The following is a 26,562-nucleotide window of genomic DNA, read 5'->3' on the forward strand; positions in this document are numbered from 1 at the left end:
CTGATCACTTAACTCTTAAAAAGAGCACTAGAGCTTCTGATTACAAATCCAATGAGCCCCCTTTGAAGTTTATATGACCATACTTTCTATAAAAACCCTATATGTCCTAAGGGCAAAACTTACAACTTTTGCCCTGAGGGCTGGGGGATTTGTAATCCTCAAAGACATAATTTCCAGACCTTTCTGATAGGCTTAACAAAATGGCTATATCAAAATTTTTATTGGAAGTGCTTGAGGAAATGATAGGCGAGGAGGGAGACGTTTGATTTCTTATGGCCTTTGACAAGCAAGACACACAACAATCTCCAGAAGTTTCAACCGGGTGAATTTTTTTTGAAGATAATACGGTAACGTAGTCCATTAAAACATTGTAGGTCCCAAAGGAAATACTAAAGATCCTCCCCCTTAGAGCTATGGGGGGAGGGTTGTCATCCTAAAAAACATAATTTCCAGACATTTCAATTACGTTGAACAAAATGGACATATCAAACTGTTGATCGGAAATGTCTGGGGAAATAATTGGTGCTGGGTGGGGGGGGATTCTCCCTCTGATTACTTTCGACTATTAAAAGGGTAAGAGCCCAATAAATTTTAAGTCAACAGAGCCGTTTTTGAATCTATATGGACCCATCTGTCTACAGACATTTTACTCCCCATAGGTAAACTCAGAACCCTTTCTTTGAGGACTGATGGGGGTTGTCATACTCAAAAAAATAATTTCAGGACCCTTCAACTACGTTCAACAAAATTGCCATATCAAAATATTGATCGGAAGTGTTTGGGGAACTTTCTATATGACATTATATGCCCCCAGGGCATAACTTACAACCTTAGCCCTGAGGGATGTTGGGGGTTGTCATACTCAAAACCGTAATTTGTGGGCCCTACAACAACGTTCAAAAAAATTGTTAAGGAAAAATATTGATCGGAAGTGTTTGGGGAAATGATGGGTATGGGGGGGCATTTGCCCTCCGATCTTTTTTTACTATTAATAAGGGCACTAGCCCACTCAATTCCCAATTGAATGAGTCCTTTTCGAAGTTTTTATGACAAAGCTGGCAAAGACCTAATTTCCAGAACTTTCAACTACGTTGAACAAAATGTCTATCTCAAAATGTTGATTGGATGTGTTTGGGGAAATGGTAGGCTTGAGAGGGGCGTTAGTTGCCCTCCAATCACTTTCGACTATTAAATAGGGCAATTTCCAATCGAATGAGCCCTTTTTAAAGTTTCTACGAAATCGCTATCTATAAAACCTGCCCCCAGGGCATAACTTACAACCCTTGCGAGGGCTGGGGGGGGGGTGTCATCCTCAAAGACATAATTTCCTGACTTTTCAACTACATTGAAAAAAATGGCTATCTCAAATATTTTTATTGGATTTTTTTGGGGAAATAGTGGGCATGGAAGGGAAGTTAGTTTCCCTCCAATCACTTCTGACTATTAAAAAGGGCAATAGCCCTTCGAAGTATTCGAAGTTTCTATTACAACGCTCTATAAGAACCTTATATGCCCCCCGCACATAACTTATAACCCTCGCCCTGATTGGTGTGGGGGGAGGGGTTGATCATCCTCAAAGACATAATATCCAGAACTTTCAACTACGTTGAAAAAATAGCAATTATCAAAATTTTGATTGGATGTGTTTGGGGAAATGGTGGGCGTGAGAGGGAGGTCAGTTGCCCTCCAATCAGTTTCGACTAGCCTATTAAAAAGAGCGCTAGCCCTTTCAATTTCCAATTCAATGAGCCTTTTTGAAGTTTGTACGATATTTTCTATACAAAACCTTATATGCCCCCAGGGCATAACTTACATCCATAGCCCTGAGTGCTCTGGGGGGAGTGTCATCATCAAAGGCCTAATTTCCAGAACGTTCATCTACGTTGAACAGAATGGCTATCTCAAAATTTTGATTGGATTTGTTTGGGGAAATGGTGAGCTTGAGAGGGGGGCTAGTTGCCCTCCAGTCACTTTCGACTATTAAAAAGGGCACTAGGCCTTTCAATTTCCAACCGAATGAACCCTTTTTGAAGTCTCTATGAAAATGGTTTCTATAAAAAACCTTATATGCCCCCAGGGCATAACTTACAACCCTTGCCCTGAGGGGTTAGGTGGGTTTGTCATCCTTAAAATCAGAATTTCCAGAATTTACAACTACGTTGAACAAAATGGCTATCTCAAAATTTTAACTGAATGTGTTTGGGGAAATGGTGGGCGTGAGAAGGGGGTTAGTTGCTCTCTATTCACTTTCAATTATTAAAAAGTGCACTAGCCCTTTCAATTTCCAATCAAATGAGCCCTTTTTGAGTTTCTACGACTTCATTTTCCATAAAAACCTTATATACTCCCAGGGTATAACTTACAACCCTTGTCCTGAGGGCTCTGAAGGGGTTGTCATCCTAAAAGACCTAATTTTCAGAACTTTTAACTACGTGATATGGATGGTGAGCTTGAGAGGGGGGTAAGTTGCCCTCCAATCACTTTTGACTATTAAAAAGGGCACTAGCCCTTTGAATTTCCAATCGAATGAGCCTTTTTTAAGTTTCTACAACAACGCTTTCTAGAAAAATCTTATACTTCCCCAGGGCATAACTTACAACCCTTGCTCTAAGGGATGTGGGGGAATTTCATCCTCAAAAACATAATTTCTATCTGGAAATCAACTACGCTGAATAAAATGGCTATCTCAGAATTTTGATTGGATGTGTTTGGGGAAATGGTGGGCGTGGAAGGGGTGTTATCTGCCTTCCAATCACTTTCGACAAATTAAAAGGCGCACTAACCTTTCCAATTTCCAATCGAATGAGCCCTTTTCGAAGTTTCTATGACAACTCCTTCGATACGAAGTGCCCTGGTATGGATAAAAATAATACATTGTGCCAACATCGTTCTTTACTTAGGCAGTGCGATTGCACTGCCTCTGATAGATCCAAGGTATCACAGTCATTTTCATTTTCCTCTATATCTTTTCTGCAACTCTATCTCGGCTTAGCACATTCTCAAAATGTTCTGCCGAGATGATTTTAATTCCTGGAAGTCAAAGTGGAGTTTGATTTTTCAATATTATAGTTATAAATAAGAAGATGCTTAAAATACATTATTTAATGTACAGTTTTGTAATATAATTTATCAATTCTTATATAGTTTTGTAATATAATTTACCAATTCTTGTATAGTTTTGTTATATAATATAACTTAATTTAGCAAGCGATTTATCAGTTGGATACCATATGTGGTCACGGAGGCGCTCGTGGTAAAAGAGGTGCTAAGAATATTTTACGTTTGTTTTAGAAGGGAAAAGATCTCAGAATTGGCGATCAATTAATTCATCTCATCGATGTTGTGGAATGAACGTTGAACATCATCTCATCGATGTTGTGGAATGAACGTTGAACATCATCTCATCGATGTTGGCCGAACGTTGTGGAATGAGGGTTAGCGGTACTTCGTGATACGTGGTAAGGTAAGATAGAAAGGTGGTGCTCGGGGTGTCCATCACCACAGAAAGTGAGGAATGTCTCGTTTTGGCAGTATATCGTAAATGTTTTCAAAAGGAATATGATAAAGTAAATGAATAATCAGAATATCAGAATAATCAGAATAATCAGAAAAGTAAATGAATGGACATCAGAATATCTTATTATAGCCATAGACAGCCTTTTGGCTGTGATGATTAAAAGGGCGACATACGCCGTTTCGGACAAAAATTTGCTATGTATGTGATGTAAGTAAACTCAGCATGAGGAATCTAATGGTGCGATCAGAATTGTCATATCTCGCACCGTTACGAAGATAAAAAGAGACACACGCCACTAAGTGGCGTTATGTTTCTTTTTTTATCAGGTCTTGTCGCAATTCAGAATGACAAAAAGGGGATTATGTTGTGGAGTTATAACATGGGGACCTGGCATTTGTATCCATTTTTGTCAAGGAAGAAGGAGACATACACCATAAAATTGAATAATTTTAATTCGCTCGGAATACTTGAACTTAATTTACATCAATGAAAAGACCATAAAAAGCCGTTTTAGAATATGTTCCCTTTATTTATTCAGAGCGACCATCAGCCTACAAACTTTCTTCCGTTTTTGGCTCTCTTGAAAAGTTACAAAAATGGCGCATGTCGCCCTTTTAATTATCACAGCCGATTCGGACTATGGTTTAGTCTGCAATACTTGGAAACATATATTTTTACTTTCGTCAGTTTTTAAGACACATGGCTCAGACTTTTAAATCAGAAAACATCAGAAAAGGAGGAATAGAGTCATTATTTCAATAAAGAGCCATAAAAGCAACAACAAATATTAATCACTTACAGCATTTACAGGAGCTAACTCGCGTAAATCGCTTCCATGCGTTGTTGTCAATCTGAAAATAAAAATAAATATATCTGAGTTAAAGGACAATAAATACTAACATTTATTATTGATTTGCTATTTTGGAAATATGTAGGTCTTTCTTGGGTAAGAGAGGGGGAGGGGTTTAAAATTTACCCTGAAACAAGAACAAGTTTTATGAGTATATATTTAGTCTGCAAAACTTAAGTCATTCTGTTGTTTGGGGTGGAACAAATTGCAATACAAATGTGTTGTTACTAAAATATTCAAAAAAGTCCGGAGGATAGCATAAAAAAATTTTGCAAAAATTTGAAGCCAGGGAATGCCCCAAAACATTTTTTTGCGGAACTTTTCATAACTTCAAACGCTGATAGTAAATATGTTTTCAAATGCGTAACGTTTTCTAATGTTTAAACATTATCCGTATGTTTTATTAGCTTAACATCAAATACTTAAAAAAGCATTTGTTTTTGGACTTTTGACTTAATTTTGGGTTGATTGAGAAGTTTTGGATCCTTTACCGCCCCCCCCCCCCCCCGCCCCCACAGACCTCAGTTTGCCCCACCCCCAAGTTGAAATTTAGTTTCTGCGAAAAAATCTTGTCAAAACTAAGATAAGCCTACATAATTCAAGTATCCAGAGAAAGAGGTCAGTTTTCTTCAGTATATCTATGCCTTTATGGTAATATATGAATCATTTTTCAGTTTTCACTGTGATTTTCACTTGACTTAGGAAAATTGGCTCCAAATTCCACTCCCCCCAGGATTTTGACAAAATTACGCCACTGTCAAAAATTCATTCAAAGCCAAGGTATCAATTTTTTACTTTCGGGCCCAAATTCAGGCCTTAAAGTGCAATTTTGAGGCATTTCCCGGTTTCAGATTTTTGCGAACTTTTTCTGAATATTTTGGTGTAATAATTATTTGTGTTGCGATTTGGTCTAGGTTTGAACCTTTTTTTTTTCTGGTGGAATGACTAGTTTAGCTGTACAATTTAGGTCCTAGGAAATCCTAGGAAACCCTATTACAATCCTAGTAAACATTGAGTTATATAGAATATAACATAGGGTACGCCAAGGCTCTTCACTTTCTACTTGACTTGCAACAAACTTTGAAGGTATTGTGGCAGATTTAACATTACAATTGCTATAATTCTTTGGGGGGTGGGGGTTCAATTAAACGAAAAAAATATATGCATGCAGGTTTTCAAAAGGGTATATTATAAGTATATCATATGCAGCGCAATGCTATCATAGAAACTTTTAAAAGAGGTCATTTGATTGAAAACGAAAAGCTCTAGTGCCCTTTTTATGAGTAAAACGAAATTGGATGGCAAGCAGCCTACCTTCCAAATGCACTAATTCTCCTAACACATTCAATCAACATTGTTGGCGCATAGAGCGTCGATTCGACAGTTTAGTTGCTGTGTCTTTTACATGGACAAGGAGTAAGCCTGTCTCCAAACCTATTTTCAAAGTGGGGTTTTGAAAATAATGTCAAACATCTAAATTCTAGAATATTAATTTGTTTTGTTTGCTATTAATGTATATAGTACCTTGCTATAAAATCACCTAGGCCTACTATCTATTTTGTCTCAAACAAAAGGGCTAATATGGGTCAGGCACCCACACATGAATTTTCTTTGGGAGAAGCGTAATGTTTGGGGCAGGGGGAGGGCAAGACTCTTTATTTGACAATGCACAGAATTTGTTTTCAACTACATTTGGTGAAAAGTACGAGCGATTCGTCTCCTAGCTAACCCTCTTGGTAGACAGCATGTATGGTCCATCTCCAACCCCCTTTGGTAAAGAGTACGGATGCTCCTTCTCCCATTCCCTTTTGTATACATTGCGTACTCTCCGTTTCCAACCCTATTTGGTAGATAGTGTGTATGAACTGCTCCCACCTCAGTCGGTTAACAGTGAGAACGCTGAGTTACAAATCATAAATATCACAATGCAGAAGGGGGATAAAAATTAGAAATAAACCAAACCTAAAACAAACACACATTACCAGGAATATTGTGTACTGCCCATCCCCTCAAACACTCCTTAAAGCTAGAGTGTCACTCGCACTTCACCAACGAACAGTCTACAGGTCGAGTAAAATAAACAGCCTTGTGAAGAATGGTAGATTCTAATTGGACATTTTTGCTTTAATATTGTACTGTTGTTTTGCACGCCATCCAACTTAACAAAAATACCATGGCAGGGGTGTCAATATACGATTAGGAAAGAGGGTAGGGTAAAATGTAGTTTTTAAGATCTAGGGGGGACAATCTGTTTGTTTTCTTATGAAAGTATAAAAATAAGTTTTTTTTTAATGAAAATACCGAAAAAAGGTATTTTCAGAATCTAGGGAATAGAGGGAACAAAAAAAATTATGGAGACAATTACCCTTTCACCTGCCCTCCAATCGGTATTCCTATGCAATGAGAAATTTGGTGCCGAGCAACGTTAAACGTTCAAGCGTAAAGACTTAAGCATAATTTTTCCGAATTTGAAAGACAGCACCATTAGTTTTCCTATCAGTATGATGGATCCGGCAAGATATACAAAGCCATATCATTAGTTCAATTTCAGTTCAATTTGTTTAATTAAAACAAAGATATAACACATAACATTTAATCCAAGTGGCTACTAAAGAATTAGTAAAAGACAGTTGGAAACAGACTGGTTCTGGTATAATTTTTTCCAACCAGTTTTTTGTCATTTTTATTCTTAAACTTCTGTAGTACAAAGTTAAGATTAAAATAGAGGAAAAATATATATCAAACAGTTCGTGGTAACGAACTGTAAAGGGCATCTCGGGCAGATGAGTAACCGAAACTCGAAAAAACGGAATTTGGATACCAATAGATACATCAAAAGAATCGTATTTTTATGCTAATTTGAAATATATAAGTTTGAACAAGTCTAATTTTGCCCATCAAAAGTTACGAGCCTGAAAATATTTGCCTTCGAAAAAGGGGGAAACACCCCTTAAAAGTCATAGAATCTTAATGAATCTTAATCGAATCAACCCAGTGGTCGTAGAATATCGCGAGAGGGCTCATTCGAACGGAAATCAAAAGTACTAGTGCCCTTTTTAAGTGACCAAAAAAATAGGAGGGCAACTAGGCCCCCTTCCACGCTTATTTTTTCCCAAAGTCACCGGATCAAAATTTTGAGATAATCATTTTGTTCACCATAGTCGAAAAATTTAATAACTATGTCTTTGAGGACGACTTACTCTCCCACAGTCTTCAGGGGAAGGGCTGCAAGGTATGAACTTTGCCCATTATTTACATATAGTATAAGTTATTGGGAACTATAGAGACGTTTTCAGGGGGATTTTTTCTGGGGGGGGGGGGGTTACGTTGGAGGATCTTTTCATGGAGGAAGAGAATTTACAGGAAGGGAGCACTGGATTTTCCAGAATTATTTAAAAAAAACAATCGGAAATTAAATTAAAAAAAAAAGTTTTTTCAACTGAAAGGAAGGAGCAACATTAAAACGAACAGAAACAATTACGTATATAAGGGGGGTTGCCTCTCCTCAATAGCTCGCTCTAAAGCTAAAGTTTTTTTTTAAACTTTAAAAGAGGTTATTATTCTAATTAAACAGCCTTTGTGAACAGGAGTCATTCTTAAATAACTGGAACAAAATTCAAGCTTAGATTATTATAAGGTTATTATTAGTTAAAAAAAAGTAGAATTAATATGCAAATTTCATTTTAATTATTCATGTATGGTGAACCAAATTCAAAACCTGCATTAATTCAAAAACATTCAGAAATTAGATAAAAAAAACAAGTTTTTTTAACTGAAAGTAAGGAGCGACATTAAAACTTAAAACGAAAAGGAATTTTCCGTACATGAAAGTGGCTGTCCCTTCCTCAACGCCTCGCTCTTCCCGCTAAAGTTTGACTCTTTCTCACAACTCTACTTTTCAAAACAATAGAGGACTAATCCGAGGAGTGGGATATTGAGGAGGGGACCGCCCCTGTCATATACGGAATAATTTCTTTTCGTTTTAAGTTTTATAATCATTCCTTACTTTCAGTTAAAAAAAACTTGTTTTTTTATTTAGTATGTACAGATGCGTGGCTGATGATATAACTATTTCATGTCAATATCTTGTGCATATGACGCAGAAGCTAGTCAGTAATTGAGTGATCTCTAAGTTCAAATTTAATCAAATTAAGCCAGAATATTTTAGTTCAAAAAACATAAGTGAATTTTGGACAAATTATGATACTCCTGTGGCTTTAAAAATCACAAAAGTAATATTCCGAACCAATTAATACTAAACATGTCTTTTATAGACTATTTTATAACAACAAGGTTATTTATTCCTTCAATATAACAAGTCTAGACAACATCTAAGTTCGAAAAAAATCTAAAGAGGCAAATTATATGAAAAACATTTTGGTAGACATGAGGAAAATTGACCAAGAAGCTTATTCTTGTTATTACTCATATACCCCATCTCCTCTTTGTACGTACCCACTCCGATAAATGGCTCTATTGAAAAAAAAATACTAATATATTATTTTAATTTGTTTGAAAATGAAAATTAATGCAAAATTTACATGAAATTCTTTGCATTTCCATTTTATTCATAAAATCTTGTCGGACATCCTACACACATTCTAAAAGACAGTTTCTAGACGCAAGAAAGATAGTAAGGGCCATTTTACTCTGAGCTGGCATTTACCCCCCAGAAAATACCTCCCAGAAAATACCCTCTGTAAAATATTCCGCGTAAAAAATAGCCCCCGCGGCTCGTTGGTCTCCAATTGCTTAATCACTTTCGACTTATAAAAAAAGGACCAGAACTCTCAACTTCTGATGTAATGAGCACCCTCCAAAGTTTCTGCGACCATGAAGTGGAAGTGGGGATGAGAAGGGGGAAATTCCCCTCCTATACGGAACTAATTCTGCTTATTTTTTGGGTTTAATGTTATTGTTTATTTTCATAATAGCAGCGTAGACCAGAAATATTCCCAGAAATCAAGAGGGATTAAGTTTCAATTTCGCATTTTTGACGCGTTTTTGAAATTTCTTACACCCCCCCCCCCTAACATTTCTGGTTACGGCCCTGGGGATTATACATCAATTTCAACCTTCCCCTCTCCTCATATCTTCCTTGGATCTAATTCTGTATTTATCTGAAGGCTCAATCAGAGCTGGGATACTTTTGCATTAAAATGCAACCTTTGAGGTACCTCCCTGCCTTCCTAACTACAATTTAATCAGAGAACCCCTTTGTAGAAGTGCCTTTTTAAGTTTTGTAATTTGTCTATTGCTTATAGATAGTATTTGCTATTGGGAAACATACGGTCATTTTTCGCGGGGGAGTTTTCTACAGGGGGGGGGGGGGGGGGTTGTCGTGGGGTATTTTCAGAGGGGAAATTTTTTTTTTGGGAAGATAGGAGCTTGAAACCCTAGGGACGACATGACCTCCACAGCCCCTGGGGCAACGGCAGTAAATTATGCAAGATGTCCATTGTTTACAACTATGTTTTAATGTTGGAAAGGGGGCATCTATGATCCTTTTTTTTGTAAAGATTAAGGGTACTTTAGCGAAACTTTCAGGGAATACTGAGGCTGTCAAAAAGACGCATCTGGAATATCTAAGATAGGGCCAAGGGTATAAACTAACGGCTTGAACAATAAATGTTTGAAGAAAAATGAGGCTGTATTGATTCTTAGTAAGAAATGCTATTTTTAAATGTTAATCTGCTTAAAATTTCAGGCTATGTAGACACCTCAATGAAAGTTTCAGAGCCAAGAGAACCTTAATCTGAAACAAATCTGATTGCATTGACTCTTGACATCTCATTTTTTACTTATTTATTCATTCATTTGAATCAATAAATCAAAACGAGATGAGCTTAGGAGATGAGCTAAAAATACATTTAGTTAAACAAACAAGCAGTTAAAACAAAATATAACGCAATGAATTCTTATAATAAAACGGTCAACCAACTTTCGTCTATATTCAAGGTTAAGATGGGATGGGGGTCAGCCCTTCAGAAGATCAAAACTTATGCAGATAGTTAGCCCATTTGTTTCAACAATACTCTCTTCCACAACCATGCAAAGGTCTATACAATAGTAAAACTATAATTAAAGCCTTTTGCAAAATTCTGTCCAAAATAAGTAAGCCAAAATCTTAAATCTTCAGTAGCAAAAAATGAAAAAACCTTACAAAATATTATTTTTATTAACCAATAAAAATGAAGAGGTTTGTTTTTTTTTATTCAAAGTAAAGTAAAGAGTTACACAAAACTTGCAGTCATTGTGGTGAAAGAGGTCACACAAGCTCCCCTCTCACCCCTTGTCAAAATCCTACTCGGTGCTTAAAATACAAATCAAAAAATCATGCATGCTACCACTATGCTTGCCCAGAAAACACAAAGAACTCGGAAGAGGAAACACGCTCCCAAAATGTGTAGTTTTCTGTCTTGGAATATATATGGGAAAACGCTTGAGAAGATAGTTTTACTAAATAATTTGAGTAAGACTTATGAAGTCGTTTGCATACAGAAGCACCTGCTATTGGTGGATAATGCAAACCTGCTCTAGTTTTCAAATTCCCTCTAGTGTTTCATTCAGCCAGCTGAACGTAAGAAGTACAGAGGTCGGTCATCTGGAGGTTTAGCCATCCTTTTCGGAAATACTCTTAAAGCTGACCTTCTAAACTCAAATGATCACTTTTTCACAGTAACAGTTTGCGATACTGTCATTATCAAGATCCATCAACGTTTATCTTCGAACTTAATTTAGATCTAGTCTTTCGGATAGTAAGTTCATGGCTGCGTGTACTCAGTTGAGTCGGTTTGTGAAGACTCACAATGCAGGGAAAGTGAAACTTCTTATTACAGGAGATTTCAATTGCGACCTGTTTAGCACGGAATCTCAACGGACTCAAATCGTGCTGGGTTCTCTTCCTGATGAGCTACGAGTTGTTGATTAAGACAAATCTTACACATTTATCAGTGTTGTCAGCACTTCATCAAACCTTGACCATGATTTGACAAACATCCCTGTTAGTGAAGGAGTCAGAGTAGCAGCTGATGGTCCCTATTCCGATCTTCAATAAATTTCATAACCCATATATATTACAAGAAATAATTTTGGCTCTTTTGATGAATCGTATTATGAGGGACCAACGTATTGTGCCGGTCAAAATAACATATAATAAACATTAAATGCTGTATTTGAACGTTCATTTCATGCGGACAATTAAATTTGAAGCGTCTAGAATTAACCGTAAAAATGGAGGTAGCAGATGAAATATCAAGTAATTTGTGCTGCTAAAAGTTTCCTTTTCAGCAATATGTCAACCGTCATAATCCATAAACGCCGCCAAATATACTTTCGATGTCAAGAATGTGTATCTGTAGTATTTATTCGAAAGAAAACAAACTTATTTTCAGCCCAGTCAAACAGTTCGTGGTAACAAACATTAATTAAGGAACGACCTGGGCTAATAGAAGTGGCGAATCCGGTGGACAAGGGGGTGCGCACCCCCCTCTATCGTAGTCTAAAGTAGTGTAATTTACTTAATTAACTCAAGTTTGCGTTAATTATACTTGCTCCTAACGCAAGTTAATCGGATCAACCTATTTTGTGCCCTCCCTAAAAAAATCTTTTTGGATCAACCTATTTTGAGCCCCCCCCCTAAAAACAATCTTGGATCCGCCCCTGGCTAATAGTAACCAAAATTCTAAAAAAAAGAGCTTTGATACTAATATACAAATCGGTAGTTGTGCATTATAGCTAAACCGGCGCTATAGACTGTATAGACTGCATGAAGGTAAATCCGTCAAACGGCTATTTGCAGGAGATAAATGGATTGCAAAGCGTAGCTTCTCATTGACTTTAAAATATTTAAACGATTGTTTTTTGGGGTTTAGGGGGGGGAGGTACCTAGGTTAGGCTACGTATTTAATATATGGTATGCTTTACCCCCCACCCACCCACTAAAGTGCAAATATATAGCCCAAATTTGTTTTTAAACTATTATATTTCCATCCTATTTTATTTTATTTCATTAGCATTAACCAAACTTGACTTCTTTCGTGTATAGCGCTAGTTTAGTTATAATGCATAAGTACCTACATATCAAATGTATCAATTTTTATGTGGTCCCAAATGCAAAAAAAAGCATCCAGTTTAAATTAACCCTTCAAAAGCTAGGAGCCCGAAAAACATCCCTTTTAAACAAGCTGAAAAACATCCCTAAGAGGGCATGCAATCTTGATAAAAATTACACCATCAAATTAAGCACTACAGAGAACCCTATTGAGAAGTTTCAAACTCCCATGAACCAAAACTTGCAATTTTGCTTTTCTTTCCGATAAGGGCTACTTTTTCAAGATCACGGATACATTATTTTTTTTTTTTTTTTTTTTTTTTTTTTTTTTTTTTTTCATACCGAACCAATAGCTTTAAAAAATTGGGCAGCGCCTCACTCGAACGGAAATTAAAAGTTATGATCCCCTTTATAAGTATCCAAAAAAATTGTGCCAAAGCAAAGTGGGGTTTTCTGCCATTTTGTGGCACAAAATTATAATTCTACCCCAAAGAGGGCCAAGTTGACATGGATTTAAATATTTTTAGATGGCCGATTAGGTTTAAATTATCAAAAAATTACGTATGGAATTTTCAAGTTTCACAGGCAGTAATGTCGCGTAATGGCGCATTCGTTCCTAAGGAGTCACATGGTTCGTAAGCAATAAATGGTTAATATTGGCATTTAATTTAAAGCTGTCTTTAACTAAGCTGATTCATTCGATGTTTTACGAAAAATCCATCGAGCAAAAATTTTGAGATGAATATCGATTTAGAATTATCGAAAAACTGCATATTGAGTTAGCCAATTTCAAAGACAGTAACGCAGTACCGTGGCTCATTCGTTCCTAAAGACACATTCGTTTCTAAGGATTCACACAAAATATAGAAACTTATTTACAGTTTTATTAATTAAGTTTATTCATCGGAGGTTTGATTAGATTATGTGCAATGGTCTATAATTCTGCATTAGCCATTGTGAAAGGAGGGCCAATGGATCCTTATGTTGGTGGGGAAGTGAGCTTGAATTCTGTTCCAGGCCCAATTTCCTAGCTATCCGTGAGCCTTCAGACAAATATAGCAGAAGGTTTTGGAGAGAGGGAGGGGCATAAAATTAATATCTAATGCCGCTTGCTTCGTAGAAATATTTTTAGACTATTTCTGCAATTTTGGTGATGTGGGGGGGGGGTGATAGGAACCCTCTTATTGCAGAAAATAGCCTTTTATGTAATATAAAAGATTGCATTCACATGCCTACAGCCAAAAAGGTGGGGTGGGGATGAAAAAGTGATACCAGGAGTTTTTTCTCGTCAAGATTTAAATGAGATTATATCCCATTTTCCTATTCATATCTAATGTTTAGTGACCTCCTGTTTGCCATGCCCCCTCCCCCCTAACATTGACGTCATAAACAAAAAATCGCGAAGAAAGGAAGAAAACTAGGACAATTAACAGCCAGTGAAAAAATTGAAAAATTATGCAAATATTTCGGTCAAGACCTCCGCTTGACCGTCCTCAGTGCAGAATAAAACTGATAAAAATATAAAAAACAAACCTTAAAATAAAATCAGAAATTATTCTCAAAAATTACTCTCAGAAATTATTTAACATTGACGTCCATGGGAACATCCGAATAAAACATTTGCTCGAAGAATTGGATTTAAACACCGTGAAAATGATGAGCATACAATTAACTTCTGATTTTTCAGAGTCCCCTCTTAATAAATTAGATAAAAAAACAAGTTTTTTTAACTGAAAGTAAGGAACGACGTTAAAACTTAAAACGAACAGAAATTATTCCGTATATGAAAGGGGCTGTCCCCTCCTCAATGCTTCGCTCTTTACGCTAAAGTTTTTTATTGTTTAAAAAAATAGATTTGTGAGAAAGTCAAACTTTAGCGTATAGAGCGAGGCGTTGAGGAGGGGACAGTCCCTTTCATATACGGAATAATTTCTGTTCGTTTTAAGTTTTAACGTCGTTCCTTACTTTCACTTAAAAAAAACTAGTTTTTTTTTTATTTAATTTTTGTACGTTTTTGAATTACTGCAGGATTTTGGCTCACCGTACATGAATAATTAAAACAAAATTTGCATATTAATTTTACTTTTATTTGGTTAAATGGCTTTCTCGAAACTTGTTTAATTTGATTTACGAACGTTTTTATTAGTAATAAATATACGTAACTTACGAATTAACTTACGTAACGAACTTCTATATTCATAGATTTTTAATACGTATATTAGGTGGTTCGCCCCCTAGTCAATACCTTGCTCTTTAAGCTAAAGTTCGAATTTTGTTCCGATTCTTTAAAAATGACCCCTTAATCACAAAGGCCGTTACATAGAATAAATAGCTCTTATGAAAGTATTAAAAAATCTTTGGCTTAAAGAGCAAGGTATTGAGTAGGGGGTGAACCCAATCATACACGTAATATTTTCTGTTCGTTTTAAGTTTTGATGTTTCTCCTTACTTTCAGTTGAAAAACTTGTTTTATTTATATTTAATTTCTGATCTTTTTTTTTAATAATGCTTGGAAATCCGGCGCCCCCTTCATAGTAATGTCCCTTCCCCCATGAAAACTTCCTTCATGGAAAGATCCTTCCATATAACCCCCGACCCACCCACCCCCCCCTACCAGAAAAAATCCCCCCCTGAAATTGTCTGTATACTTCCCAATAACCAATACTATATTTTAACATAGGGTAAAGTTCATAACTTTCAGCCCTCCCCCCGGGGACTTCGGAGGATTAAGTCATCCTAAAAGACATAGTTATCATATTTTTGACCGTGATGAACAAAATGGCTATTTCAAAATTTTGATCGGGTGACTTTGGGAAAAAAATGACTGTGGGGGGGCCTAGTTACCCTCCATTTTTTTGGTCACTTAAAAAGAGCACTAGAATTTTTAATTTCCGTTCCAATGAGCCCTCCCATGATATTCTAGGACCACTGGGTCGATACGATCACCCCTGGGGGAAAAAAAAACAAAAAAAACAAATAAACACGCATCCGTGATCTTTCTTCTGGCAAAAAATGTAAAATTCCACATTTTTGTAGATAGGTGCTTAAAACCTCTACAGTAGGGTTCTCTGATACGCAGAATATGATTGTGTGATTTTCATTAAGGTTCTATGACTTTTAGGGGGTCTTTCCCCATTTTTTCTAAAATCAGCCAAATTTTCTCAGGCGCTTAACTTTTGATAGGTAGGACTAAACTTGTTGAAACTTATGTATTTGAAATCAGCATTTAAATCTTATTCTTTTGATGTATCTATTGGTATCAAAATTCCGTTTTTTAGAGTTTCGGTTACCATTGATCCGGGTCGCTCCTTACTTACAGTTCGTTACCACGAACTGTTGATATTTGGAGCGGCGCATTAGGCTATAACAGGAATGATGATCATTCTTGAAGCCTTTTTTCACGAATATTGAACTTGAATATTACAAAAAAAACGGGGATGAAGGATGGATTAGTAATCCTCCCTCCCATTTAAGGGCCTTGGGTCAAACAGGTCGTAGCAACAATATATAAGTAACGACCGACCCTTGACAATAGAAACTCCAACTCCAGAAAATGAAGTTGATTTCAGTATATGTAACAACGAAATCTATTAATCATGTTGATCCTTAATATACAAAATATATTAACTTCAAGGTTGTTCATTAAAACCAATTAGTATATGGAAATTTGCATAGTCTTAGAAATAGGAATGCAAGTACACAAAAAAGGGTGCGCTCTTGATCAAAATTAAATTAAAAAAACAAGTTTTTTAAACTGAAAGTAAGGAGCGACATTAAAACTTAAAACGAACAGAAATTATTCCGTATATGAAAGGGGCTGTCCCCTCCTCAATGCCTCGCTCTTTAAGCTAAAGTTTTTTTATTGTTTTAAAAAATAAAGTTGTGAGACAGAGTCAAACTTTAGCGTAAAGAGCGAGGCGTTGAGGAGGGGACAGCCCCTTTCATATACGGAATAATTTCTGTTCGTTTTAATTTTTAATGTCGCTCCTTACTTTCAGTTTAAAAAATGTGTTTTTTTATTTAATTTTTGATCGTTTTTTAGTTAATGCAGCTTTTATTTTGGCTCGCCGTCATTGAATAAGTAAACAAAATTTGCGTAAAAATTTTACTTTTCTTTTGCTAAATGGCTGTCTCTAAATTTGGTTCTGACGTAATTTACAAATTAACTTACGTAACGAACTTCTAAATTCGTTTTTTTTTTCTGGCAAAAAATATAACGTTGCATATTTTTGCAGATATGAGCTTGAAACCTATGTTATAAGGGTTTTCTGATACGCTTAATATGACGGTGTGATTTTCATTAAAAATTTTTTCACTTTTAGGGGATGTTTCCCCCCCCCCTCTTTAAAAAATCAGGTAAATTTTCTCAGGCTCGTAGCCTTTGATGAGTAATACTAAACTAAATAAAATTCATATATTTAGAATCAGCATTATAAGCCCATTCTTTTGATACATTTATTGACATCAAAGTTCCGTTTTTAAAAGTTTCGATTACTATTGAGCCGTATCGCTTGTTTTTTTTTATTGTTTTTTTATTACGTATATGTTATTACGTATATGATGGGGTTCTCCCCTTAGTCAATACCACGCTCTTTACGTTAAAAGTTAAAAAAAAATTTAATTTACAAACCCCTTAATCACAACGGCCGTTTAATTAGAATAGATAGCTCTTTTGAAAGCACTAAAAAAAACTGTTGTGTAAAGAGCGATGTATTGACTTGGGGGAGACCCCCCTCCTATACGTAATAGTTTATGTTCATTTTAAGTTCTAATGTTGCTTCTTACTTTCAGTTGAAAAAACTTGATTTTTTTAATTTAATTTCTGATCGTTTTTTAAATAATGCTTGGAAATCCGGCGCCCCCTTCATAGAAATGTCCCTTACCCAAAGAAACATCCTCCACGGAAAGATTCTCCCGAGCAACCCCCTCCCCCAGCCCCCCCCCACCAGAAAAAATTCTTCCTGAAAATGTCTGTATACTTCCCAATAACCAATACAATATGTAAGCAATGGGCAAAGTTCATAACTTGCAGCCCTTCCTCTTGGAACTGTGGGGATTAAGTCATCGTAAAAGACATATTTATTAGATTTTCGACTATGCTGAAAAAAAATGGCTACCTTAAAATTTTAATTTAGTGACATTGAGAAAAAAAAGAGCGTGGGAGGGGGCCTAGTTGCCCTCCACTTCTTTGATCACTTAAAAAGGGAACTAGAAATTTTAATTTCCTTTCAAATGAGTCCTCCTACTATATTCTAGGACCCCTGGGTCAATACGATCACCCCTGGGAAAAAAAAACAAAAAAAAACAACAAATAAACACGCACCCGTGATCTTCCATCTGGCAAAAAATGCAAAATTCCACATTTTTGTAGATAGGAGCTTGAAACCTCTACAGTAGGGTTCTCTGATACGCGGAATATGATGGTGTGATTTTCATTGAGATTATATAGCTTCTAGGGGGGTTTTCCCCCTTTTTTCAAAAATCAGCCAAATTTTCTTAGGCGCGTAACTTTTAATGTGTAAGATTAAACTTGATGAAACTTATATATTTGAAATCAGAATTAAAATCTGATTCTTTTGATGTATCTATTGGTACCAAAATTCCGTTTTTTTAGGGTTTCGGTTACCATTGAGCCGGGTCGCTCCTTACATCAAACATCGCTCCTTATATCAAACAGTTCGTTACCACGAACTGTTTGATATACAGTGAAATTCAATATGCCTGAGAGTTGTCTAGAGACATTATTTACAAAATGTGAAATTTATCTTTTTCCTTACGAGGTGAATGGATATTCAGATGATGCTCCCCTTACATTACAGAGTGATTGTTTATTTTGGATAAAGATACTTTATTTTGAAATACAAATACGCTAAACCAGCTCTTTTTCACGAAGTATTGTTGTGTGAAAGTTTAAATTTTGATTTAAAGAGTTGTGTTTAAGGAGGTGGTAGCCCTGTTTACATTTAAGGTAGCCATGGGTATCCTATTATAAACGAACAAAAATTAAATAAAAGAGCAGTTTTTTTTAGCGTTACTCAGTTAAGAGCGATACTCAAACTCCTGGTAAAACATGGTAAAACATGGTAAACTCATGACAATAATTTTGACTGACCTTCCAGTGAATAAACAAAAAAGAAATTACATTTGCCAGTGTAGATGGTTTATTTTTTTTAGAAAGGGAAAACCCCTTCATATCAATCTTGAGGGGTGGGTTGTAATTAATGTAACCTAGTTTTAGTTGTCAATTACAGCTTATTGTCAACGAAGCTTCTTCCATTCGATAAAAAAGGGAACTTTGCGTGAGGAATAACCCCCCAATGACATATTTTAATATTGTTCTGGGATCTTATTATTTTATTCTGCAATTTCCACTCTTTAGAGTTATATCGAAAATTTTCGGCGAACATTATATCGGATTATAGGGGTCTAGAGGGAGTATCCCCAAATAGTGGGCGCTATGTTTTCAAAAGACTCCAATTCTTTTGTTTTTTCATCTTCCATTGTTTCTGAAAAGGAGTAGTAGTTACTGGGTAAGCCACAGTTTTCGTAAACTGCGACTAGTACAAGTTCCTTATTCAACTTGGGGTACTTACGTGTTATAGCGACTACACTCAAGTTCTTGATCTGAGTAAACCGGTTTCTCTGTCTGCATTCGGAGATAATTAGCTTAGTCTCAGTTAGAAAAACTACAATGCAGGTATTAAATATTTAATATATAAAGTTGGCTAGGTTAGGTATTTAATATAATGCGTTCTGGGCTACCTGGTTTCCGTAATTCTGTGTTATAGCTTCCATAATTTTGTTACTAAAGTATTATATTTTCATTGTATTTTGGTATATTTCACGATGACTAACCTAACTTCACTTCTTTTGTGTGGTCGCTATAACACGTGAGTGCCTAACTTGGCTTTAACCATTTTCAGAATCTTGAATTAATATATTTTCAACATTCCCGTCTGTTAACAGGGAATTTACAAAAAATATTCCTAATCTAATATGAAGAGGTGGTAATAAAATCTTTTTAGCTGGGATCAATGTAGTCACTGCTTACCCAATGGAGTTCTCAAGCTCGACTGTCCACAAAGGCATAAGAAGCATATAGGGTTTGTATAGCCTGGAATCTTCATATGGTATGGTTTGTATATTCTGGAATCTTCATAAATCCTTTGTTGTACTCATAGATATTTAAACTTCTTAGTAATCCCAGCCAAATGGTTAAATTAATCTCTAAATTCACCATTTGAAATCGATGCAAGTGCATTTTATGTCGCAAGAGTCCTTTACTGCATTTGAGGATGAATTAACTAAGAAGAAAATCTCACAAAAGAAGTGTTTTGTACATTTTTTTTTCATTAATTTGTGTTCGTTTTCCAATTGACTTAATTACCAGCCTCTAAATAGCACCTTGTTCTCAAGCCTCCTGGCCACACAGACCTTGTATTTGAACGAGGTATTTTGTGTCCCATCAACTTCGTGTTATTCTTGCATTACACTTGATCAGATGTATTTATACCCCATTTTTTACGACAGCAGCATTTTTGGCAAGGTTCAGAATGAAAACAGGATAAACAGGTCGACGATATACCAGACCAGGGTCAATTTCCTGACTGTACTTAGGTATAACATCGACAATTTCTCTTTCGTTCAAGATCAAGGTTGCTGACAATTACGGCAGTAGGTCAAATAATTGAAAACAAGTATATTTTTTGGAGTCAAAGGACCTCCAAAAATGTATATAATTAGAGACTCGTAATAAGAGAAAATGGGTGTTTTGACCAATTACTTCTCTTTTATATTCAAGGGGAGACAAAAACACACGAAACACCTTAACGTTAGTGCCTAAAATTTTTATGAAACTTTAAATGAATTGTTACAATCAGGAATTTATTACGGAGTTTATTTTGATGGGGATAGTATTTCTGGAAGGGGTGTGAATTAAACAAAAAACTAATACATGGATTATATAGAAAACAGGAAAAAATTACGAAAAATCGTAAAAATTGCCAGATTCTAGGGGGACAGACAAGGAGTCCTCCCCTCTGCCTATAATGCTTTCTTTGTATATATATATATATATATATATATATATATATATATATATATATATATATATATATATATATATATATTGCAAACCTAGGATCACATGAAATACATGGGCACACTTTCTTCAGTAGACTATGGAAATTATTTAGTATTGAAAAACAAAATACAGCCTACAGTCCTATAAGCACACACTAGATGAGAGTCCGAAGATGAGAGGCTTTGATAAGGTTCCAAAGGTTTAAGGTCTAACTTGGCACTGGTCTTACTGCTTTGAATACATCTTAAAGCAAGGTTGTCCACTGTGAGGGGGAGAGGCAAGAAGGCTGCCTCACGGGAAGACCAAAAATACACAGAAATATCGAATCTTTCAGCGATCCTGATAAATACAATCTTTTTGTCTGATCCACCCAAAATGTTCCTGAAGGTGTACAAAACTCTGGGAAAATTTATAAGGTCGCCCATGTCCCAAATATTGTGAACAGGGGTTTGACCGTGATTTAATTCCAGAGTGTGCAAAACTCTGGGAAAATTTATAAGGTCGCCCATGTCCCAAAGATTGTGAACAGGGGTTTCAGCGTGATTTAATTCCAGAATAAGATCGGTATTTTATTAGTAGCCGAGGAACACGCGAGAAGTGAAGTTTGGTTAATGCTAATGAAATAAAACAAAGTATGATAAAAATATAATAGTTTATGAACGAATTTGGGCTATATATTTGCACATTAGGGGGGAGGGGGAGGTAAAGCATAGCGTATATTTAATACGTAACCTAACTTAGGTACCCTTTTTTGCCCCTTTAACCCCAAAAAACTAAAGTTTAAATCTTTGTCAAGGAGTGAGCAATAACTCACTATGCAGCGGAAACCTCTTTTTCAATGGTATGTTTGACATTCTATATGCGGGTCTTCTCGCGTTTTGCCCGGCTACAAATAAAGTACCATAAGATCAAACCCATTTCAGGGTGGGGAGGAATAAGTCTACATAGGGAAAGGGGAAGTATTTTGGCTTTTAACACTTCTTTCACTAAACTGTCAAAATATTTCCAATCTCCTTGTAATAATTTCATTTTCCATACAAATCGCCTATTTTTGCTTATATTTAAATTCACCCCCCCCCCCACCCAAGGGAGGTTTAACTCTTGGAAAGTCTTTATCTTAAAGAATATGGATGACAATTATTCTACGTTTTCCTATTGTTAAAAAACATAAGATCCTCATCATCGACCCTTAAATTGAAGTGTTAGCCTACTAGAAGTGTTGGTGTTGATGTGTTATTTGAGTATTAAACTTGAGAGTTACAGTTTTTATTGCGATGCCTGGTGAAGATTGCCAGCAAATAATATTTGAGGCCCATTTACATTAAGAGTTTACTCATACCGAGATTTAGCAAACGCTAGTTTGACCCAATCAGATTTTTCATAGAACTTCCAAGTAATCAGAAGAGTAGCGCTAACTAAATCTTGGTGTTGGTAAAATCTGATTGTGAATAGGCCTTCAGCAATTTGAGAGAGTAAGTAATACCACCTCAATTTATATCTGCAAACTGTATGGATTAAATCAGAAAATATATAGGTGGGGATCTATATCCAATGTATACAAAAGGATGTAATTGTGCACTTTAAAAGAATCCAAATAATATGGCGAATAATTTAAGCGAGCAGAATTTGGTCTTTTAAAAGGGCTGCAGGTTCATTGGGACTGTCAGATAAAGCTACTGAAATAACTTCAAATTAGAATCTCACAATTACAATTATGAAAAGCCCTGAAGTCTCTAATTACTTAACGCCAAAGGATTTTTTAAAACCCTAATACCCTTTGTGCTTGTTATCGCCTTTTACTATTTGTCTATTCAATCGCGTCCAAAATAAGACCGGTTAGTTTCTTATTCGTTATTTCTTGCTTCTATTAGTGAAATTTTCTAAGGAGCGCCAAACGTGCCGTTCCACAACGCGCGGCACAGTTCCACTATACTTGGCATGTGCCAAGCGATGGGCACAGGGTTTTTGAAAGTAGGTGACTCATTTTTTTCTTATATACGGTATTTCTTGATCCCTACAGGTACGGTTCGAGTTCTTTCATTTATTTTCTCTCTCTTTTCCTTGATTTTTGACTTTCAGTACTTTGTATATTGGTTTTTATATTCAGTATATTGCTTTCTAGCAATAAGTTAATGTTTGATGGACTGATAATTTTTAGAGCCCATTCAGTCTCAACCACAGTTTATAGAATTATCCAGTAAGTTTATCGCAGATCATTTCTGGTCTTCATTCTCGGTACGAACAAAAAGCTCCTCCCACTTATTTCTACATTAGCGGGTTAGTCTGTTTCCGTCAATCAATAAGAAATGGTTACAAAGTGCATTATTCGTAATAGCAGGTTTCCACTTGTTTCGTGTCCAAGAGAAATCTGACTTGTCTACCCGTGAAAAGATCTAATGCCGCTTATGTTTATATCTGCAAAAACGTTCTCTGGAGCACTCGCACCTTGGTCCGGGTTTTTATAACGGGTGAGATAGGGTATGATCATACTGCTAATTCTATAAACTGTGGTCTCAACACACCACCAAACCTGAAAATGAATAATTTTTTTTTTACTGGGTAAAGCTATTAAAACACTTCATATTTCAAAAAAACCTTATAATTTTAGAAATACTACGGAATATATATATATATACATATATATACACACACACACACACACACACACACACACACACACACACACACACACACACACACACACACACACACACACACACACACACACACACACACACACACACACACACACACACACACACACACACACACACACACACACACACACACACACACACACACACACACACACACACACACACACACACACACACACACACACACACACACACACACACACACACACACACACACACACACACACACACACACACACACACACACACACACACACACACACACATATATATATATATATATATATATATATATATATATATATATATATATATATATATATATATATATATATATATATATATATATATATATATATATATATATATATATATATATATATATATATATATATATATATGTATATATCAGGTTTATAATGATACAAAAAAGGCAATCCAAATATATTTTTTTTATTATTGCCAATAGCAAGGTTTTTGAACAAGCTTGACCAAATACACCGTGTTAAAAATTAACGTCACCTAGTCTCTGAAAACTTAAAAAAGGTGACAGTAATACCTTGTCAATAACAAAAGAAACAGATTTATCCAAAAAACTGATAGCCTAGGTTTTCTTTTTCCTTTTTTTTTTAAATCCATGATTATATGAAAGATTGCAAGAAGATTAGGGCTTAGACATCCAAGTCCTATGATGCAAACGTCAGTTATTCATGTTATTTATACGAGATACTCCACAATCTTCCCTTAAAGGCTTACCATTATTTAATATTTACACCTCAGTAAGACATTATTCTATATATCTTACGCGTGTGATATTAATATATTGGATATTGTTATTCTTATTTGTATATTTTTTATTTGTAAAATAAACGTATTTGTACGTCTTCATATTTTCTTTTTTTAATATAATTACATTTAGAAGAATAGATTAGGAAACCAATTAGCCTCACTCTTTTGTTGTTATTAAATAAAATAAACAAGTTTTTTTAACTGAAAGTAAGGAGCAACATTAAAAATTAAAAACGAACAGAAATTAATACGTATGTGACGGAAATTGCTCTTCCTCACCACCTCGGTCTTTACGCTAAAGTTTTTAAGTGATTAAAAAAAAATTACTGTTCTAATTAAATGAACATAGTGCTTCAGGAGTCAAACTTTAGCATAAAGAGCGAGGTGTTGAGGTAGATTAGCTCCCATGACATACGTAATAATTTATGTTCGTTTTAAGTTTTAATGTTGCTCCTTACTTTCAGTTGAAAAAACCTGCTATTTTTATTTAATTTCTGATTGTTTTTAAATTATGCCAGAAAGTCTGGCTACACTTCTGCGAAATATACCTCCTCCCCACGGATTTATTCTCTAGGCAAATCAATCCTGGTAAAAGTTACCCCAAACAACTACCCTTAACATCTCCACGCGTAAAATTGAGTCCGTGAAGAGAAAGCAAGACATAAGACGAATTTCATATAGGAATTTTGGCAAATCCCCCCACTGTAAAATTCCCCCTGAAAAATTCACTCTTTGCAAATTTCCCTCCCCATGGAAAATTGTCCTCGTAGAAAATCCCATAGGCAAAAAATTCCCTTCTTCCCCAACAAATGTATGCCTTCTTCCCAACAACAAATACGATACTTAAACATTGGGCGAAAATCCCATCAGCAAAAAATTCCTTTCTTCCCCAACAAATGTATGCATTCTTCCCAACAACAAATACGATACTTAAACATTGGGCAAATTTTGTAACTTAGACTTTTCCCCGGGGCCTGTGGGACCATAGTGTCTCCAGAGGCACATTTATTCGGTCTTTCAACTATGCTGAACAAAATGGCTATCTCAAAATTTTGATCGGCCGATTTTGAGAAAAAGGGGAGTGGGAGGGGGCCTTGTTGCCCTCCAATTTTTTTGGTCACTGAAAAAGGACACTCGAACTTTTAGATTTCGCTCGAATGAGCCCTCTCCCGATATTCTAGGAACACTGTGTCGTTACGATCACCCCTGGAAAAAAAACAACAACAAAAAACACGCATCCGCGATCTTTTGTCAGGCAAAAAATACAAAATTCCACATTTTTGCAGATATGGACTTGAAACGTGTACAGTACGGTTCTTTAATACGCTGAATCTAATGGTGTGATTTAAGATTCTACGACTTTTAGGGGGTGTTTCCGTCTTTTCTTTAAAATGAGGCAAATTTTCTCAGCCTCGTAACCTTTGATGGGTAAGCCTAAACCTGATGAAACTTATATCTTTGAAATCAACATAAAAATCCGATTCGTATGATATATCTTATCGGTATCAAAATCCCGTCTTTTAGAGTTTCAGTTACTATTGAGCCGGGTCGCTCCTTACTTAGTTCGTTACCATAAACTGTTTTATGGTACTTGCTTCCGCAGTAGAGGTCATATAATAAAAAATAACCAACTTTGCTAACATGCCCTTGTGTAGTATGCAAAGTATTATGTTTAAAAAACTGCCTAAGACCAACTCACTTTCAGCATTAAGTTAGAATTTAAAAAAAGGGGAAATATAACATAAAAATAATTCGTTTCACTTAAAATAACTTTTACTTTCTTTTTGGAAAATTTAAACCTGACACAGAATAAAATTTGTTCCAAAGGTTCAAATGGCAGAATGCACATTGTTTGATTATCATCGTAAGAGGTTTTAGTAACTTCTCCGTTTCTAATGACTGTTTTCGGACTTATAACCTGAGAGCCATAAAAATATGGAGTTAGGTTAAAGCAGGCTATCAAAGACAGTGAAATGAATCTGATTGTTTGTATTGGTTAAGTGGAAACTTACACAAGCAAATACATCATAAAGAAATGGGAAAATTAGGAACTCCTTTTTTGATGGAAAATGGATACGCAGCTAAGCAAATTTTGGCAGTAACGAGCACCAAATTTAAGGAAAAAAGGAAACTTGGATGAAAATTCTCATAAGTAAGCTCAAAATATAGGGCATCAAAGAGCTTAAGAAGGTGTAGCTTTCCTTTCAAGGTATAGCTGTCTTGGGAATTAATAGATTGTTAAAGTTTGAGTTTATACAGACGAAAAGTGTTGCCAAATTCCACCAATAAGCTTGCTCATTTGTTTTCAAAGTTCAACGTGGCAACATTGACAAAAATGCGATATTACCCGAAAATAAAAGTGCTTGAAAACGGCGTTTTTCGTATTAATAGACCTTTGATGTGTTTAGGGGGGAAAATTTTGTAGTTATTTTGTGCTCGGCATTTGACAAAACTGAATGTGCTAGTAACATACTTGGTACTTATCTGTACACACTCAAAATTTGGATCTATAAAATCAGACAATAACCGGTTTATTGCTGTTTGTATACGGAGACAATTAGCTTCGGCTCTGTGGAAAACTACATTGTAGCTATATTTTAATATATATTTAGT

General features: G+C 35.6%; 1 protein-coding gene across 1 annotated transcript in view; it reads right to left on the minus strand.

Annotated features, from left to right (window-relative positions):
- LOC148952056 (trypsin-1-like) overlaps positions 1-26,562 on the minus strand; it is a 95,341-nt gene that overhangs the window by 62,322 nt on the left and 6,457 nt on the right. Inside the window, exon 3 of the mRNA XM_089089519.1 lies at positions 4,317-4,368. Within this exon, the coding sequence (XP_088945645.1) occupies positions 4,317-4,368 (52 nt within the window). The remainder of the gene's footprint in view (positions 1-4,316; positions 4,369-26,562) is intronic.

The sequence above is a fragment of the Artemia sp. Qi Xiang Cuo genome, chromosome 5, assembly GCF_049724085.1.
Source record: "Artemia sp. Qi Xiang Cuo chromosome 5, ASM4972408v1, whole genome shotgun sequence".
In the NCBI taxonomy this organism is placed as follows: domain Eukaryota; kingdom Metazoa; phylum Arthropoda; class Branchiopoda; order Anostraca; family Artemiidae; genus Artemia; species Artemia sp. Qi Xiang Cuo.